The 17436-nt window shown below is 51.1% G+C and overlaps 1 protein-coding gene across 1 annotated transcript in view; it reads left to right on the forward strand.

Annotated features, from left to right (window-relative positions):
• LOC138752907 (dedicator of cytokinesis protein 5-like) overlaps positions 1 to 17436 on the forward strand; it is a 158296-nt gene that overhangs the window by 49724 nt on the left and 91136 nt on the right. The window contains 13 exon segments of the mRNA XM_069915516.1: positions 413 to 726; positions 1912 to 2012; positions 2635 to 2777; positions 2976 to 3007; positions 3009 to 3070; positions 3072 to 3100; positions 3853 to 3977; positions 7696 to 7794; positions 9632 to 9704; positions 12145 to 12248; positions 13451 to 13631; positions 14475 to 14572; positions 15445 to 15534. Coding sequence (XP_069771617.1) covers positions 413 to 726; positions 1912 to 2012; positions 2635 to 2777; positions 2976 to 3007; positions 3009 to 3070; positions 3072 to 3100; positions 3853 to 3977; positions 7696 to 7794; positions 9632 to 9704; positions 12145 to 12248; positions 13451 to 13631; positions 14475 to 14572; positions 15445 to 15534 — 1451 coding nt within the window.

A 17436-nucleotide genomic window follows, 5' to 3' on the forward strand; every position in this document is an offset into this window, starting at 1 on the left:
TCTCCCCTCTCTCTCTCCTTTCTCCCTCCCCTCTCTCTCCCTCCCCTCTCTCTCTCTCCCTCCCCCTCTCTCTCTCTCCTCTCTCTCTCCCCCCCCTCTCTCTCTACACCCCCGCTCTAAACCCCCCACCCTCTCTACCCCCCCCACCCTCTCTACCCCCCCTCCTCTCTACCCCCCCTCCTCTCTACCCCCCCCCTCTACCCCCCCCCCCCCCTCCTGCTCCCATTCAGTGATCCTTGTAAGTTGAACTTGTTGAAGTGTTGCCTGTCAGAACCCGATCAGTTTTCTGAGCCTGATTCTTGCGATGACTCACTTGGTGATTACAATCACTGCTTGGTCTCTGGGGCGAGATGCTGAATGGGAGAAGAGCTGGTTGCCATGGAACTGTTCCGAGAATGAGTCAACACTCCAGAGAGGACAGGGAACCTGGACAAAATCCCGAAAAAGCCATTCAAACTGGGAATGAAGGGGGAGCCGAAGGATGTATTGACCATGTTCAGAGCACTGAGCGAAATATTCACCTGCCACAGAGAATGGCCAGATCCGTTCTCCAGAAACACAATATGTTCAGGGATTCTGGCTGTTGGGAGGGATGGGCAGCAGGAAGCAGGCGAGTCTCCTGCTGCCAATAATGCTGCTGGATCTCTTCCATCCATTCCAGGGAGCAGACAATTTCCTCTGAAAGCACCCCCTCCCCTTTGCATGGCTGTTCCAGAGAGGACCAGGGTGGGCTTTGAACCCATGACCTTGCACAGCCCAAGTTCTGCCCTGATTGGCCCGCCTCTGGCTGACACAGTCCGCTGAGTGAGACAAAAACAAAACCTTGCTCCCATAATCGGCCTCGCTTCACATGATTCACAGCATCCTGTTCCACGTTTCCACCTCCCTCCAGCTGCAGTGCACCCCAAACGCTGAAGTGTGTTAACACCACAGCTGGGTAACACAAGGCCAGTGTACCGTTGATTCACAGAGCCCCCAGTGGGATTGTGCTAGCTCTTTCAAAGCTCTGTGTGTGTGTGTGTGTGTGTGTGTGTGTGTGTAAACCGGCCAGGGGCCTCCCACGTTGAAACGGTGGCCAGGAGACTGCCTGAGGAATTCACCCTGAACCTCCTCTACATGTGCACTGGAAGTAACCCGTCGGGGCGTGCCACTGCTTGGGACGGGGACTGCTCCGCCCCAGTCTGCCCTCTGTCACAACCCCCTCTCCTCCAGGCCCTCATCGACTCCATCACACATATCCCCCTCCCCTCCATTGACTCCACACACATTGCCTCCCCTCTATCAACTCCATCGCACACCACCCTCCCCTCCAACTCCATCGCACACCACCCTCCCCTCCAACTCCATACACACCCCCTCCCCTCCAACTCCATCACATACATCCCCTCCCCTCCATCAACTCCATCACACACATCCCCTCCACCACGCATATCCCCTCCCCTCCATCGACTCCATCAACACGCATCCCCTCCAACAATACATCCTCTCCCCTCCATTGACTCCATAACTCATCACCTACCCTCCATCACACACATCCCCTCCCCTCCATCGACTCCATCACACACATCCCCTCCACCATGCATATTCCCTCCCCTCCATCGACTCCATCACACGCATCCCCTCCAACACATACATCCTCTCCCCTCCATTGACTCATAAAACATCCCCTCCCTCTATCACACACATCCCCTCCCCTCCATCGACTCCATCATACACATCCCCTCCCCTCCATCGACCCCACCAATGCAATAAAAACATTCCCACCTCGGCCATGCTCTCCTCACCATCCTGCCATCAGGAAGAAGATTCACGTGTGTGAGATCACACTGTCTGACACGAGGCTAATTTCTTTCCTGCTGTTATCAGACTCTTGAACTGAGGGGCTGCTCGAATCCACGAACCTGCTGCTGACTGCTGATCTCCTTGTTTTCTTTCAAAGTTATGGATATTACAGACATGATCGGTGGGAGGAATGACGACGAAGAGAAGCAGCACTTTATTCCCTTCCAGCAGTGAGTATTGCATCTGGTCATCTTTTCCAGAAACCACTGACCGGGCCATTCCTCACTGGTTCCCATTTGACCAGGCCATCCCTCATTGGTTCCCATCCCACCAGGCCATCCCTTATTGGTTCCCATTCCACCATGCCATCACTCATTGGTTCCCATCCCACCACACCATCACACATTGGTTCCCATCCCACCAAGCCATCACTCACTGGTTCCCATTGCACCAGCCTTCACTGGTAAATGGACAGATTTGCAGTATTGGAAGGGTGAGACTGGTGATGGGAGTTGCCTGTTTAACTGAACCCACGGAGGCTGAGCTGGACAGAAGTGTGGGCAAGACCAGTGTGGTGTTCAAGCTGGATCTCCTGCAATTAGAACACAGGAATAGGCCATTCAGCCCAACTGGCCCCATGCTGACCAAGTTGTCCACTTGAGCTAGTCCATTTTGTCTACGCCCCTGTCATTAAACTGGAGAGGTTAAGCTACCCTTGGAATGCACCATCCTGTTTCGGATGGGTGTGCCAAGCAGATTGATTCCCCATGCGGAGGTGATATCAGTGGCCAGAGACGGCAGCCAATGGCCCGGATCTACCCAATAGTGACCCTTCTCCGCTCTGTACTTCAGGATTGCGATGGAGACCTACATCCGCCAGAGGCAGATCATCATGTCACCACTACTGACGTCCAGAGTCATCGGGGAGAACGAGCCGCTCACCTCCGTGTTCAACAAGGTTATTGCAGCCAAAGAGGTCAACCATAAAGGCCAAGGTACATTGGTGGGTTCGGTGGATTAGTATGTGGGGCACATTGGGGGGGTTAATCTGTGGGTACATCGGTGGGTTAGTAGGTTAATCTGTGGGTACATCGGTGGGTTAGTGGGGACATTGCCCTGTCTGGGGATGGATGTGCTGACTGCGTACTGCCTGAATCCTTGACTTGCCCTGTGTTCCTGCCTGTCTGCCCCAGGTCTTTGGGTCTCCATGAAGCTCCTCCCTGGTGGACATCCAGCAAGTGCACAAGGATTTCCCGCATCTGGTTGACAGGTCCACGGCAGTGGCTCGAAATGGGGTTTCCGGAAATCATCCTCCCAGGTGAGAGCTCTTCAGTCAGCTGCTCACGTTGCCAGCGGCCTGAGAATTCAGCTCCCACTGGGGAACAGGAAGGTGTACACTGGGACACACGGGTACTCTCTGCACGGGGGGGAGGGGGGGGGGAGGAGACCACACAGTATCTCAGTGAGGGATGTGGTGCACGGGCGCTCTCTGCTTGAGGGACACGTGGGGCGCTCTCTGCCTGAGGGACACGGTGGGCGCTCTCTGCCTGAGGGACACGTGGGGCACTCTCCTGCCTGAGGGACACGTGGGCGCTCTCCTCCTGAGGGACACGTGGGGCGCTCTCCGCCTGAGGGACACGTGGCGCTCTCCGCCTGAGGGACACGTGGGCGCTCTCCGCCTGAGGGGACACGTGGGCGCTCTCCGCCTGAGGGACACGTGGGCGCTCTCCGCCTGAGGACACGTGGGCGCTCTCCGCCTGAGGGACACGTGGGCGCTCTCCGCCTGAGGGACACGTGGGCGCTCTCTGCCTGAGGGACACGTGGGCGCTCTTCGCCTGAGGGACACGTGGGCTCTCGGTGCATGCTGGGACATGTGAGCTCTCGGTATGCCCTAGGGCGCGTGGGCTCTCAGTGCAGGCTGGCAGATGCGGGGTCTCTCTGTGCACATGGAGGTCTCTGTGGGCGCGGGACACAGAACATTGGACACCGTCGGCTGGGTAGGTCATTGCATGTGAGGTGAAGGTCAGTGCCACAAGCACTGCTGACCTCAGCCTTTGTCCATCCCTGCAGGCGATGTCAGGAATGACATCTACATCACCCTAGTGCAAGGGGAGTTCGACAAGGGCAAGAAGAAAACACCAAAGAATGTGGAGGTGACCATGGGGGTCTATGACGAGGACGGAACTCGGATTGAGGTACCTTGGCATCAGCTGCCACCTCCACTCACCCTTCTCCCCAGGTTCCTTGTCTCTCAACCAGCTCCCGGGGGCGGCAAAGCTGCCAGAAACCATCCACCCCTTCCTGCTGCACTGGCACAATGGCAGGCCATTTGGCCACAGTATCCTGGTAACCATGCCTCCAATTCCTACTACCTTAAGGCACTCTGTGTCCCTCTATTTCCTGTCCACGTGTCTGCATAACTGCACCTCAAATGTTGCTCTCCTACCTGCATCCCTGGCAACGGGGCTCCCAACACCCACCACTGTGTAAACAAATTCACCTCGTAAACTTTCCTGTTTAAATCTATGCCCTCCATTTGTTTAACCTTCCAGCTCGTGCAATGTTATAAAATTCTCATCCTCTGCTGCTCCAAAGGCCACATCCAGGAGAACCTCTTCTGCCCCCTTTCTTGTGCCTCCACCTCCTCCCTGCAATGAGGTGACCAGAACTGCACACAGCCTTCCTTGCTGTCCCTCCTGCAATGGTACACAATGCATGTCTACAGGGGGGTTGCTGGAGCTGCATACCTAAGGTCCCTGCCTGCTCTCAGCACCAGTCATTCTGCCCTTTCAGTACCCAGTGTCTGAGCAGGACATGATCTAGGAGGCTTGTTCGTTCGTTCGTTTGTTCTCTCTCTCTCTCTTTCTCTCTCTCTCTCTCTCTCTCTCTCTCTCTTCCCCCCTTCCCCTCACTCACCTTTCTTTCCCTCTCTCCCTCCTCTCTCTCTTTCCCTCTCTCTTCCCCTTTCAATCTTTCTCACTCTCTTCCCTCCTTCCTCTTTTCCCCTTTCAATTCTTCTCATTCTCTTCCCCTCCCTCCTCTCTCTTCCTCCCCTCCCTCCTCACTCTTCCTCCACTCCCTCCTCACTCCTCCTCCCCTCTCTCCTCCCTCCCTCCTTCCTCCCTCTTTCCTCTCCTCTCTTTCCCTCTCTCCTCTCCCCCTTCCTCTTTCTCACTTTCCCTCTCTCCCCTCTCTTCCTCCCCTCCCTCCTCTCTCTTCTTTCCCTCCCTCTTCCCTTTCTCTCTTCCTCTTGCTCACTCTTTCCCTCTCTCCCCCTCTTTCTTCCATCCCTCCCTCCCCTCTCTCCCTCCTCCCCACCCCACCCCCACCCCCCACTGCCAAATCAACTTTATTTCTATGTTTCCCACATGTGGCCAGGGTTCCCTTAAGGTGAACCATGGACCAGAATGACAGGAAACCCACCAAGGCTGCAGTCTGGGCATCTGTGGACCTTACCTTGTGGTGGTCTGTCCCTCTGCACCTCGTAACCCTCAAGACCCTCACCCCTGTCACTGGGGCAGTGAGCAGCTTCAGATGGGTAGCCAGTTTACTCAAAGTTGCTGTGTAGGGTGGGCTGTTTTCCTGCAATAATTTGAAGACCACTGTCCCAGTTATAGGTGACAGACCCTTCCGGACCTTGAGCCCATGCTGCTGAAGTGCATCCAATTAACTTACGAACCCCGTACATCTGGAACGTGGGAGGAAACCAGAGCACCTGGAGGAAATGGGGAGGACATACAAACTCCTTGCAGACAGATTTGAACCTGGGTCGCTGGTCCCATAATGGCGTCGACCTGCCACAGAGGCGGCTCCGTTAGCGGTGGGGGGGGGGGGGGTGTTGGAATACGTAGCCTTGGTGGGGGGAGTCCATAAACGCGTGGCAGGTACGTGAACATGCAGGGAGTGTGCGAGCAACATGGTGCCACTTCACATGACAGCTCAGTTGGTCATTGTGGATAGTGCCTGGTCCGGGTGAATGCTCAATCCTGTAGCAAGTGATCTGCTCCCCCAGAGCCCCAAAACCTTCCCAGTGAGGTGCGAGTCAGGAATGTGCTGGAAGACCCTGCACTCCCTTGAATTAAGGAGTGAACCAAAATACCTTTAAAAAATTTTATTTAGACATATAGCACGGTAACAGACCATTTTGGCCCACGAGTCTGTGCCGCCCAATGTACCCCTGATTATCCTACAGCCCCCCCCCCCAATTCCTGGTACGTTTTATTTTGAACGGGGGGAGGAAACCAGAGCCCCCTCAGGAAAACCCACGCAGACAGTGACAAACCTTGTACTGCTTATTCTTCAGGCAAGTCCGCCTCACCTCAAGCATAACAAGCTCATGCAAAAGAAAACTAAAGCGTAGACGACGGTATTTCCGAGAAAACAAAGGTTTGGTTCGAGCAGAGATGCAAGAGAGTGGGGCTAAACCTTTTTCCTCGGAAACCCCACCGTCTGCATTTTAGTTTCTCCGAGGGGAATTGTCTTCAATCCCAGGTGATGTCAGGGGTCACATGATACTCTTAAGGAAGCAGAGCAGTTTTGCAGTGATAGCTGGGAGCTCAGATTTCAGATTTATTGTGAGAAAACATACATGACATCGCATACAACCCTGAAATGCCTTTCCCGCGGGTGAGACAGAATTACCACTTAATAGCGGTGCAAAAATAAACTGACGCAGCGTACATGTAAACAAATAAAGAAATGTAAACTGACTGTGCCGTACAGAGCAAAAAATATCAATAAATTGCACTGTAAGAGTCCTTAAATGAGTCCCTGATTGAGTTTGTTGTTGAGTCTGATAATGGAGGGGGAGCAGCTGTTCCTGAACCTGGTGGGGGGAGTCTTGTGGCCCCTACTCCTCTTTCCTGATGGCAGCAGCGAGAACAGAGCGTGTGCTGGGTGGTGTGCTGCTCCCCAACGGCCACATTCCCCCGTAGATGTTCCAGATCCGGGAGTCTCCAAAGTGGTCAATAGCGACCCCCTGGAAGTCAGTGGGATTATCCAAGGGGTCAATAAATGCCAGGGGGACAATAACTCCAGGGCAGTGGTCGATTGAACTTTTGTGGTGGAAAGCAGGGGCAGATCAACGGAAAATAGCGCCTGTGGCAGGGGTGGCCAACCCCTCATGAGAGCGGGCCTTGGTGGCAGCCACGTTATATCTGCTTCGGCCTTTGAATGAGTTGAGAGTGAATTGGAGGACGGACTGAGTGTAGAAGAAAGGTGTGTGTTCTTCCCTCCCCCCCCCCCCGGCTCATCCAGTGCCACCACCACCACCCCTCGGGCCACCGCTGGGATTCCATGGTTGGGTGTCAATGGGGGAAATCACGTATTCCATGAAGGGGTCAATGGTCTAAAAAATTTGGGGACCCCTGTACTAGATGTTCTCCTGCATCTTTTTGCAGGTCCAGCTACAAGCCCTTTTTACACAGAGGTCCCATAATACTGCCGGCCTAATGCTGCCCCAGGGTGTCATTTTACACACCATGCCAGCATTCTATAAGCCAAAGAGACGGGACTTGTAACACAACAGTGTCGGTGTCTGGTGTGACGTGGAATGTACACATCCTTTCCTGTTCTGGTCCCAGCCTGCCAGCTCACCCTTTTTACACAGACTTCGATTTGGTGCTGTGACTACCTCTGCTGCCGGCTTAAAGGCTGGACTACAATGACCCACACCCTCTCCCCCCCCCCCCTCCCCCATTCTGCACTTGTACCTTTTACACAGAAGGCGAGGCACAATATTCATGCCTTGAAGTGGCTGTGTAAAAGGGGCTAATGTTTGAGGTGAAAGAATTTGGGGAAGAGGAGGGGGGGGGGGAAGACCTACTCCCTGCTGTCCATGGACTGGCAGTTGCTGTCTGGACCCTGTACCCCCGAAATGCTGTTTAACTATCTGACCCCATTCCCCCACCACAGAAGGCCATCTTCCCCGGAGCAGGCTACGAGGGAATTTCAGAGTACAAGTCGGTAATCTACTATCAGGTGAAACAGCCCTTCTGGTACGAAACAGTCAAGGTGGGTCTTTCTCCTCGACCTCTCTCTTGGTGCAGAACTGTCGGATTTCTTGCCCGTTTCCACACTTTCAACCCCGCTGACGGGTTCTGACTCGTAGTATCAACCGTTCTTATTTTTAGACATACAGCGCAGTAACAAAGCCCTTTCTTCCCATGAGCCCGTGGCACCTAATTACACCCAATTGACCTAAACTCCACCCCCGGTACATTTTGAACGGTCGGAGGAAACCAGAGTCCCCGGGGAAAACCCGCGCAGACACGGGGAGAATGTACAAATTCCTTACAGACAACGGAGGGTTCAAACCTCAGCCCGGACCCGATCGCTGCTGTAAAGGTGTTGCGCTAACCGCTACGCCAACCGTGCCCCCCTTCATCAATGTATGGAAAAATGTCGGCAGGTGACAGAACAAAATTCTGGGGCGGAGGAGCATGATTTGGCCCGTACCTTGATGAAGGGCTCAAGCCTGAAACATTGCTTCTGTATCTTTATCTTTTACTATATAAAGGACCCTGTTTGACCTGCTGAGTTTCTCCAGCATTTGTGTTTTTACTTTGTTACAAGCCCAGAGGACCCAACAGCAATAGAAATTCACCAAGACAAATGGTTAGTTAAACAAAAGTTGCTTTTAATTATCATTAAACATGAAAACAGGATCAAACTTTAACTTATCACTATTGACTTAACTAACCTAACTTAACCCCCTTCTAATTCTAAGCGCATGTGTATGTAATGTGTGCATAAGTTCAGAAAAGTTCTTTGGTTCACAGTCCAATTTCACTTTTCGTTCCTCCAAATTCACTGGTGACAGACAATTCTTATTCTGTGCACAGAATTTAACATTTATAAAGTTCACCAGGCTTTGGTGCTTGATAGGTAAATGGTTACCGCTCATGAAGGTTCATGTTGATTTTCAGAGAGATGTTTGTTTTTCCAGGACACCCTTTGTAATCAGCCACTTCAGTGTCTTGCTGACGAAACTTGCCCCCTCAGGGTTCTCCAGATGATAACCTCTTTCTTTCAGGCCACCACAGAGTTCCTTTTTTTTACTTATTCCAAGTGAAATATTAGGCAGCCAGTCCTCTCCTCTTGCATGAACCACAAGGGCTTTGACCAGGCTGAACTAAGCACTTACAACCCATCTTCCAAATGGAGTTTTCCACAAGCTTGCCAGCTTGTCCTGTTCCAGTCCCAGTTGCTGCTGCTGACTGTAAAACTGTAGATCTTATCTCTCTCTATCTCTCTCTCTCTTTCTGCTTGCAAAACCATTTGACCCTCCTAGAACAGCAAGTTCCACTCCGACAGAATGCGGCTATGACAAGTTCTTTCATCTATTGCTTTTTTGTAAGCAACAATCCATTAGTGAAGTTTCTTGGACACTCTCTAAAGCTTTTGCAAAGGCTCTGGAGCCGACATGTCTAGCATGAGCAGAACTCCAGTATTTCAAGTAAAATCTGTTTTAAAATGTTTACATGTGACCTTCACTAAAAATCCTGGCCCCAATTTACCTCCCAAAAACATATCTATATTCTGTCACAACTTCAACCACAATGTGTGGAGACTTCGATGTTTTACTCCTGTACGTGCACAGTCTCACTGTGTTGGGAGTCAAACAACACGGAAAAGGTTCTTCAGCCCATTAAGTTCATGCTAACCATGATGTTCCTGTCCTGCCATTCTCTATGCTCGGGGCACGTGTTGTTAGGGAGTTTCTCCCTCACAGAGCCTGTTTCCAGGGCAATGGTGCACTCACCACGTTGAGGACCACAAAAGGGTGGGGGGGGGTGGGCTGGGGTGGGCTTGCAACCAGCTGACCAAAATTCTTGTCTTCTGGTTACAGGTGGCGATTGCGATCGAGGACGTCCACCGCTGCCACCTCCGCTTCACCTTCCGCCACCGCTCCTCGCAAGAGTGTGAGTCGCTTGCCGTGACCATCCCGCTGGTGATAGTGGAGTTTGACAGCAAAGGGGAGTTGTGGGACCCTTCCCTGCCCGGACCCCCTGTCATGGGATCATCTGCATGTTGGGTGGAGGAGGGATGTCATGTGACCCTAGAGTGAATCCTGACCTCAAGACCATTCCTGGTCAAACAGGACTAAAAAATGTCCTCAGCCCATCAAATCCGCTACACGTAAGAGACCTGGGCTGGTGTGTTCTTTCTCCTGACCCAACCACTGCATCTGAGTCACAGAGAGGTATTGCTAGTCCCTGAAGACTGTTGTATCGACTGATAAACCCTCCCTACCCCCCCCCCCCCACTTTATGGCCAAAATATTGTGTCTTCATATGACCCATGTAAAAGTCGACTCCCCCCGCCCCTACTTTTAGCTCCAGCAGCCCACCCATCCAAGCTCCCAACTTCCTAACAGTAGACCCTCACCCCATCATCTGCCCATTGGATCTCCTGTCACCCCAACCACCCCACATCTGAACTCCCGATGTCCTGGCCACCCACTCGTCTGAGCATCTGACCATGGATCCTCGCCCATGAGCATTCCCCATCTGAGCTCCTGAACCATGAATCCTCATGCTGGTCATCTGCCCATTTGAACTCCAATGCCCTGGCTACCTGCCCATCCAAATTACTGACACCCCGGCTGCCTGCCCATCTGAGCTCACAATGCCCTGGCCGCCCGAGAGTCCGAAATCCTGACGCTCCGGCCATCTGTCTGTCTGAACTCCCAATGCCCCAGACATCATCGGATCCTGGTCATCTGAGCTTCCGACACCAGGTACTTCACGAGGTCAAACATTTGATGAATGTAAAGGTCAAAACCCCCCCCCCTCTCTTTTTTTGGCCCAAAAGAGTGGTCCAAAATAATTGGACGATTGCACAAGTACAAGAGGCTCCGATAGCTCAGTGGTTAGAGCACTGGTCTTTTAAACCAAAGGTTGATAGTTCATTCCTTGCTGGGGCCTCATTTCTATGAGGGGTGCTGGACAAAGTGGCGACTCTGTCTTCCTGACAGTAGACAAAGAATTTCATGTATGTTACATTCTAAATGTAGTATCACATGACAATAATGGAATCTTTACCTTAAATATATGGTGCCTGTCACCCAGAAACATCGACCCATTCATTCCTCCCCCCTCTGGATTTTACCTGATCCACAGTATCCCGACTTAAATGTGGGAAGTAATCCTTACAGGGCGAGCATGCAAATTCCACACAGACAGCCCCAGAGGTCAGGATCGAACCTGGGTCTGTGGCTCTCCCTGATCCACCACCATGCTGACTGTTTAAATTCAGTTCGATTATCTTGAATATCCTCTGGGTTCAAAGATTTACAATCCTAAGTGTAAATGACCCCCACCCTCTCCGCATCCCAACTTATATCTCCCAACGCTCCGTGTCTACCCTCCCGTCCTCTCGGGCAGATGAGCGGAGGTGCCCTCTGTGGCATCACCCAAAGTCCTGACATCGGTTGGATTCTGTTGTCCACATCAGGGGTTTAATCTCAGACAAGAGCGGGTTCCACCCTTTTATTTAACTTTTATTGAATTTAGCCTGACACATTCCATTAGTTCAACTGAACTAAAAATGCTTTACTGCTGATTTTCATTTGTACTCAGCATCTGATGCCTCTCATGTCAATGTCCAACAATAGTCGGCCAGTATTGATCGATTCCAATTGCCCTGATACCACTTTTCCATGGTCACAATGTCCCGGTGCAACCTTTCACCCTGTTTGTCATTGACTGCACCAAGATCAGCAGGGAAGACGTCCAAGTGCAAATGCAGAAAATGAATTTTCAATAACACATTTTAATTCATGGATTTGTGTGCTTGAAGTATGTTGTCAATCAGCCGGATGTAGTTTGGTGCTCTGTAGTTGCCAAGAAAATTCTCAACAGCATCTTTAAATGCCTTCCAAGCATGTCCAGGCCTAAGACTATATTTGCATAGCACCCACACTGAGTGCATGGACTGACCAAAACAGTTTGCTTTGCAGCCAGTAGACTTAAAGTATGAAGGGAAATCACAAAATAGGTTATTTCTAAAAAATGGGACGTGATAGGAAAGTTTTAAGGTGATTTCCATGACCAGCACCACAAAATCCATGAAACACACCCAAAGGTGTTTGGGAAGCAAAATCTTTGTTGTCCAGTGTAATTATCTTTACCATTGGAAAGGGTGCACCTTGAAGTATTGGGCTTTAAATATATTTACAAAATGGTGGAAGCCCATTCCAGCTGTGAAACCCTTGTTTGTCCAACCCCGTACGTTGTTGGAGGGTGGGACGCAACCGGGGCACCCGGGAGAAAACCCACGTTGGTCGGTCGCTGGCGCTGTCGTAGCGTTGCGCTAACCGCCGCTCTGATCCTCCCCTTGACGTGTGGCCTGTCCTTGCAGCGAAAGACAAGTCAGAGAAGCTCTTTGGGATGGCGTTCGTGAGGTTGATGAAGTGCAATGGCACCACCCTCCAAGACGGGAGGCACGACCTAATTGTCTTCAAGGTAGTTGGGGAGGGGTGGGAGGATGGGCAATGGAACCAGATGCACTGTTTTCCCCCCCAAGCCCATCCGAATCCCGGTTCTTGTCACCACCTCTGGTGCTTGGCTACATTGTCCTGAAGGCTTCCACCTCCCCCAACCCTCAGGATTCCAAAAACCTGCAACGTCATAAACAATCTGTAAGAGGGGGCAGAGTCTAGTGTAACTGTTGACATGACAGTTAATTGAGGTGCTCACGTATTACAGTAAGCATTTCTGTATCTGCTGCTCTTAAATTTAAACAAATGTAATAAAAGTCTCTTTCAAAAATCAGTGCAAAATATTTTTTTAAATTTAGACCTACAGCACAGTAACAGGACTTTTCAGCCCATGCTACCCAATTGACTACAACTCCTGGGTGGGAGGAAACCAGAGGATCCCCCTGGGGAAAACCCACGCAGACACAGGGAGAACGTACAAACTCCTTACAGCCAACGCGGGATTCAAAGCCAGGTCCTAGTCGCTGGTGCTACAACAGCCTTTCGCGATCCGCAATGCTATCCTAACTGTGCAGGGTGGGGAAAAAAAACTGGTTGCAAAGTAAGAGCAGGAGAAAAGATAGATAAAGGACCAAAACCATCTCCAACGTTCCTCCTCGACTCTCGGCAAATACAGTTCATAGCCCAAGTGCCCGCTTAATGATTATGATGCAACTTGTAAATCTGTAGATGGGCCTTGCAGATCAAACAAACACACTTACCCTTGACTTCTGTGAAAAATAATTCATTTTCCCACCCCTCCCTTGCTATTTTTACCGTCTTTTCAGTTCTGCCATGTTTAATGAACTGAGGAAAACTATTTCATTTAATGAGTAACATTGCAAGGGTTAGTCTAGTTCAAATGGCAGCGACATCTAGTGGTGAAACTAAGAAGTGCAATGTACATACAGTAAAATTTATGATCTTAATGGGCCATATTCCATTTTATTTTTAAAATTTACCCTGGGCCACTTAAAAATGAGCAGCTGTCTGCGATTGGCCCAGGAACGTAGTTTGGCCACCCCTGTAAATATCTGAATGATTATTGCAGCCATTTCTGTATTTGCCGTTCCCCATTCAACCTCGATGCAGGTGAGGCTGGTCCCCAATGTACCTCTATCTTGATAAGTTTTGGAGAGAGTTGTTTGAAGATGACAAATGACAATGAGGTGTGAAACTTGTTGGCAGGGGGACATGAAGAAAATGGAGGATGCCAAGTGTTACCTCACACACCCTGGGACAAAGGAGGAGGCGGAGGAGAGGGAGAGCCAACTTGGAAAGGGTGTGCACCACTCCTGCAGCTTATCCGTCAACAGAGACAGTTTCCAGATCTCCACCCTTGTCTGCTCAACCAAACTTACCCAAAACGGTGAGCTTCTCCCAAGAGCCATTGCCTACCGCAGGCTGAGAACCCCTCCCTCCATCCCACCACGTGCCTGAAGCTCGTCAGAATGAGGATGAGGGGGCTAGCTGGGCCCTTTGGCCCCTCAGACCTGGTCTCACCATCTAGTGACATCACAGCCAACCTCCAACCTCTGCTCCTTTCCCTGGATGGTAGTCCCTGGCTTGCGACCGAGTTTTGTTCTGACCGACCGGTCGTATCTTGAAATTGACATTTTATAATTCGTCAGATTACAACATTGCTGCCACCAAGGCCAGTGCTCACAAGAGGTTGGCCACCCCTGTCATTTTCCATAGATAGACCCCGACTTTTACCCCAAAAGTGGAATTTTTATATTTACCTATATTTTTAAAAATTTATACAGTGTGTTTTTTCAGTCGTAGGTATGAATGGTCGTAAGTCGCATAGGTTGAATGTCAGGCTCTCCGCAATTGATGACTGGACCATAGCCCTCCAGACTGAGAGCATCTCGGAGTGAAAACCTCTGCCCACCCACATCTCGATCCTGAACTCCCATCCCTTGTCCAGAGGCTGGTGATGACAGGAAAGCTCAGCAAGTCAGGCTGTACCTTGATAGAGAGAAACATTAACTCTGAACCTTGCTCCATAGATGCTGCCTGACTGGCTGAGTGTTTGTTATATCGTCCATCTATTCCTGAACTCGCTGCTCTTTCTAAGAGCTCGCTGTGTGCATGTGGATTGTGTACATGTGACAGCAGTGTCCACTGTTTGTAACACGTCGAGGTTTGCGACGTACCGTCCCTCTTCTGCACGCTCATCATTGTTATTTTGTCTGAATTGTATTCACAGTTGACTTATTGGGCCTCTTAAACTGGCGAAGCAGTCACCGGAGTATTGAACAAAACCTGAGGCACCTGATGCAAGTGGATGGGAGTGACATTGTAAAGGTAAGAGCCCTGGAGATCACCGCTTTCAACAGTTCCCAATTCCTGGCCTGGAAGATGTTCCATAGCTGTTGGGGAAAAGAGGGCAAACTTCATCCAAGAGACCATGGGTTTGCAAATATTTTACACTCACAGGCCACCTTAAGTATTACACATAGACACACACTCACACACACACACACACATACATATATACACACACATATATACATACATACATCCGCACACATACATACACGTGCACACATACATACACGCGCACACATATACACACGCGCGCACATACAATATATACTGGTATATAAATATATATATATTGTGAGTGAGTGTGTGTGATGTCTTTTTGATCTGTACAACACATTGGTCGATGTGAGTTATTTAAATAAATAAACTAAATTTCTTTGGCCTCTGTCGGTCATGGTCGACCATGCCTCTGGTAGTCACTGTGGAGGGGCCTCTCCAGGGCACAGGTCAGGGCAGAGTTGCTATGGAGATCTGTATGTTGCCCATGAAGTGGGATCCCCCCCCCTTCATGCTAATGACAGGCCCAAGGGAACGACGGTCGATACAGTGTGGTGACAGCAGGATCGCAGTCGCCTTCAAGGCTGCAGATTTTTCCTCGGGGCTACTCCCAAAGCCTTTCCCGCGAGCGGGTACAGCCACAAGGCAGCGGAGGTTTGAAATCAGAGATTTCTTTCTCCTAGATAAGCAGCATTGGCAATCTCCGATCCGGGTAGGGTAGAAAGCAGCGGGCAGGGCCATCATCGACGGATTGGGTGGCCTGCAGACATGCATCCTGGGGAACAGGAGGATGTTCCTCCAACGTCCAATGGGAATTCACTAAGCACTCACTGTCCCTTTGGTCTCCTCTGCAGTTTCTTCAGGACACACTTGATGCCCTCTTCAACATAATGATGGAGACATCAGGGAGTGAAGCCTATGACTTTCTGGTCTTTGATGCTCTGGTAAGAGAAACTGTCTCACTGGGAGAGAGGGGAGGATGTCTCCATTGTCCCTACAAAGTGCCTTCGTAGTGAAGCAGCCATCTATAGAAACACTGGAGAAACTCAGCAGATCAGAGTGTCCTTTATACAGCAAAGATAAAGATGCAGAACTGTTTCAGGCTTGAGCCCTTCATCAAGGTCTGAACTAAATGTAGGCAGGTGCCTGAAGAAAATGGTGGGGATACGAAGAGGCAGGTGCAGGAGATTATAGGTGGATAAGGGAGGGAGGGCACACCAACAAGCAGTGGGAGGCCACTTGCGCCCACACCTCCTCCCCACCACGGTCCAGGGCCCCACACACTCCTTTCAGGTGAAGCAACACTTCACGTGTATCCGCGGGAGTCACCTACTGCATCCGGTGCATCAGAGAGAAGGGGCGCAAACTGGGAAATCGCCGTGCCGAGCACCTCCGCCCTGTCCGCAGCAGTGACAGGGATCGCCAGGTTGCCAACCATTCTGCGCCCCTGCTCCCACGCTGACTTGTCTGTCCATGGTCAATCCCCGGCCACCCGTAAATTGGAGGAGCAGCATATAATTTTGCTCCCCAGGATGTGCGTTTGGTGTAGCGGTCAGTGCAACACGTTTACAGTGCCAGTGGTCAGGACCGGGTTTCAAATCCCGTAAATTTGTACATTCTGCCCATGTCCCCAGGGGCTTTGGTCTCCTCCCACCGTTTGAAACATACCGGGAGCTGTAGGTTAATGGGGTGTAAATTGGGTGGCGCGGACTCGTGGGCCTGTTACCGCCTATGTGTCTAAATTTAAAATTTAATATTCCATCTGGGCATTCTCTAACTGGATGGTGTTAATGTCAACTTTTCCAGTTTCTGCTCGCCTACTCCCTGTTCTCCCTCCCTTCTCTCTTCATTCCTCCAGCTCTCCACCCACTTCCCTCTCCACTCACAGAGCCATCCCCCCCTCCCCACTCGCTGCTGTGCTCTCCCTCCCTAACCACCTATTACCTCCTGCCTGTGGGCCTGTGCTCCTCCCCCTGCCCCCCATCCCTCAACCATTTTGTTCAGGTGCCTGCCTACATTTTGCTCATACCTTGATGAAGGGCTCAAGCCCAAAATGTCAGTTGTATCTATCTTTGCCGTATAAAGTGTGCTGTTAGATGACCTGTTCCTCCAGCATCATGGTTTTACTTCAGTCAGTGTCTACAGGTTTTGTGTCCATTGTCCGTGCTGACCATTTACCCCCAATCCCCCCACTGATCTCCCCACATTCCCTTGAACTCCCCTCCAGATTCCTCTAACCACCTCCCCATGAGGTCCGAGAACCCTCCAACCCCCACTTCCTTTGGAGGAAACACGTGGGGAACTGGGGGGTGGGTGGGAGACCGTACAAACCACCACACAGGCAGCAGCCAAGGTCAGGATCGAAGTGGGGCCTCTGGAGCTGTGAGGGACCTGGGGCGCCCTGGCACTAGTGGGGAGGGAGGGCAGGGGCGGGGATGGAGGTCCGCAAAAATCTGCGGATGCTGCGATTGTAGTAAAAAAACTGAAACGCTGGCGGAACTGAGCCAGCCTCACCACGTCCATAGCAGGTTATATTACCGACATTTTGGGCTTGAGGCCTTCTTGAAGGTATGAATAAAAAGCAGGAAGGTGCCTGAATTTTAAAAAACTGGGGTGTAGGAAAGAAAGGGCAAAGGGAGGAGCAGAGACCCAACAGGATAAGGGTGATCATTCAACGTGGCTAGGAGGGCAGGAGAGGACACGTAAGAATTGATCAGGGAGGGGGTGAATGCAGAGCTGCGGGAAAGGAAGGAGAGAGAGAGAGAGAGATAGACAGTATGTGTGGGGGGGGCTAACGGAAATCGGAGAAGTCGATGTTGATGCCATCTGGCACCCAGACGGAAAAT

The sequence above is a fragment of the Narcine bancroftii genome, chromosome 2 (genome assembly GCF_036971445.1).
Source record: "Narcine bancroftii isolate sNarBan1 chromosome 2, sNarBan1.hap1, whole genome shotgun sequence".
NCBI lineage: Eukaryota > Metazoa > Chordata > Chondrichthyes > Torpediniformes > Narcinidae > Narcine > Narcine bancroftii.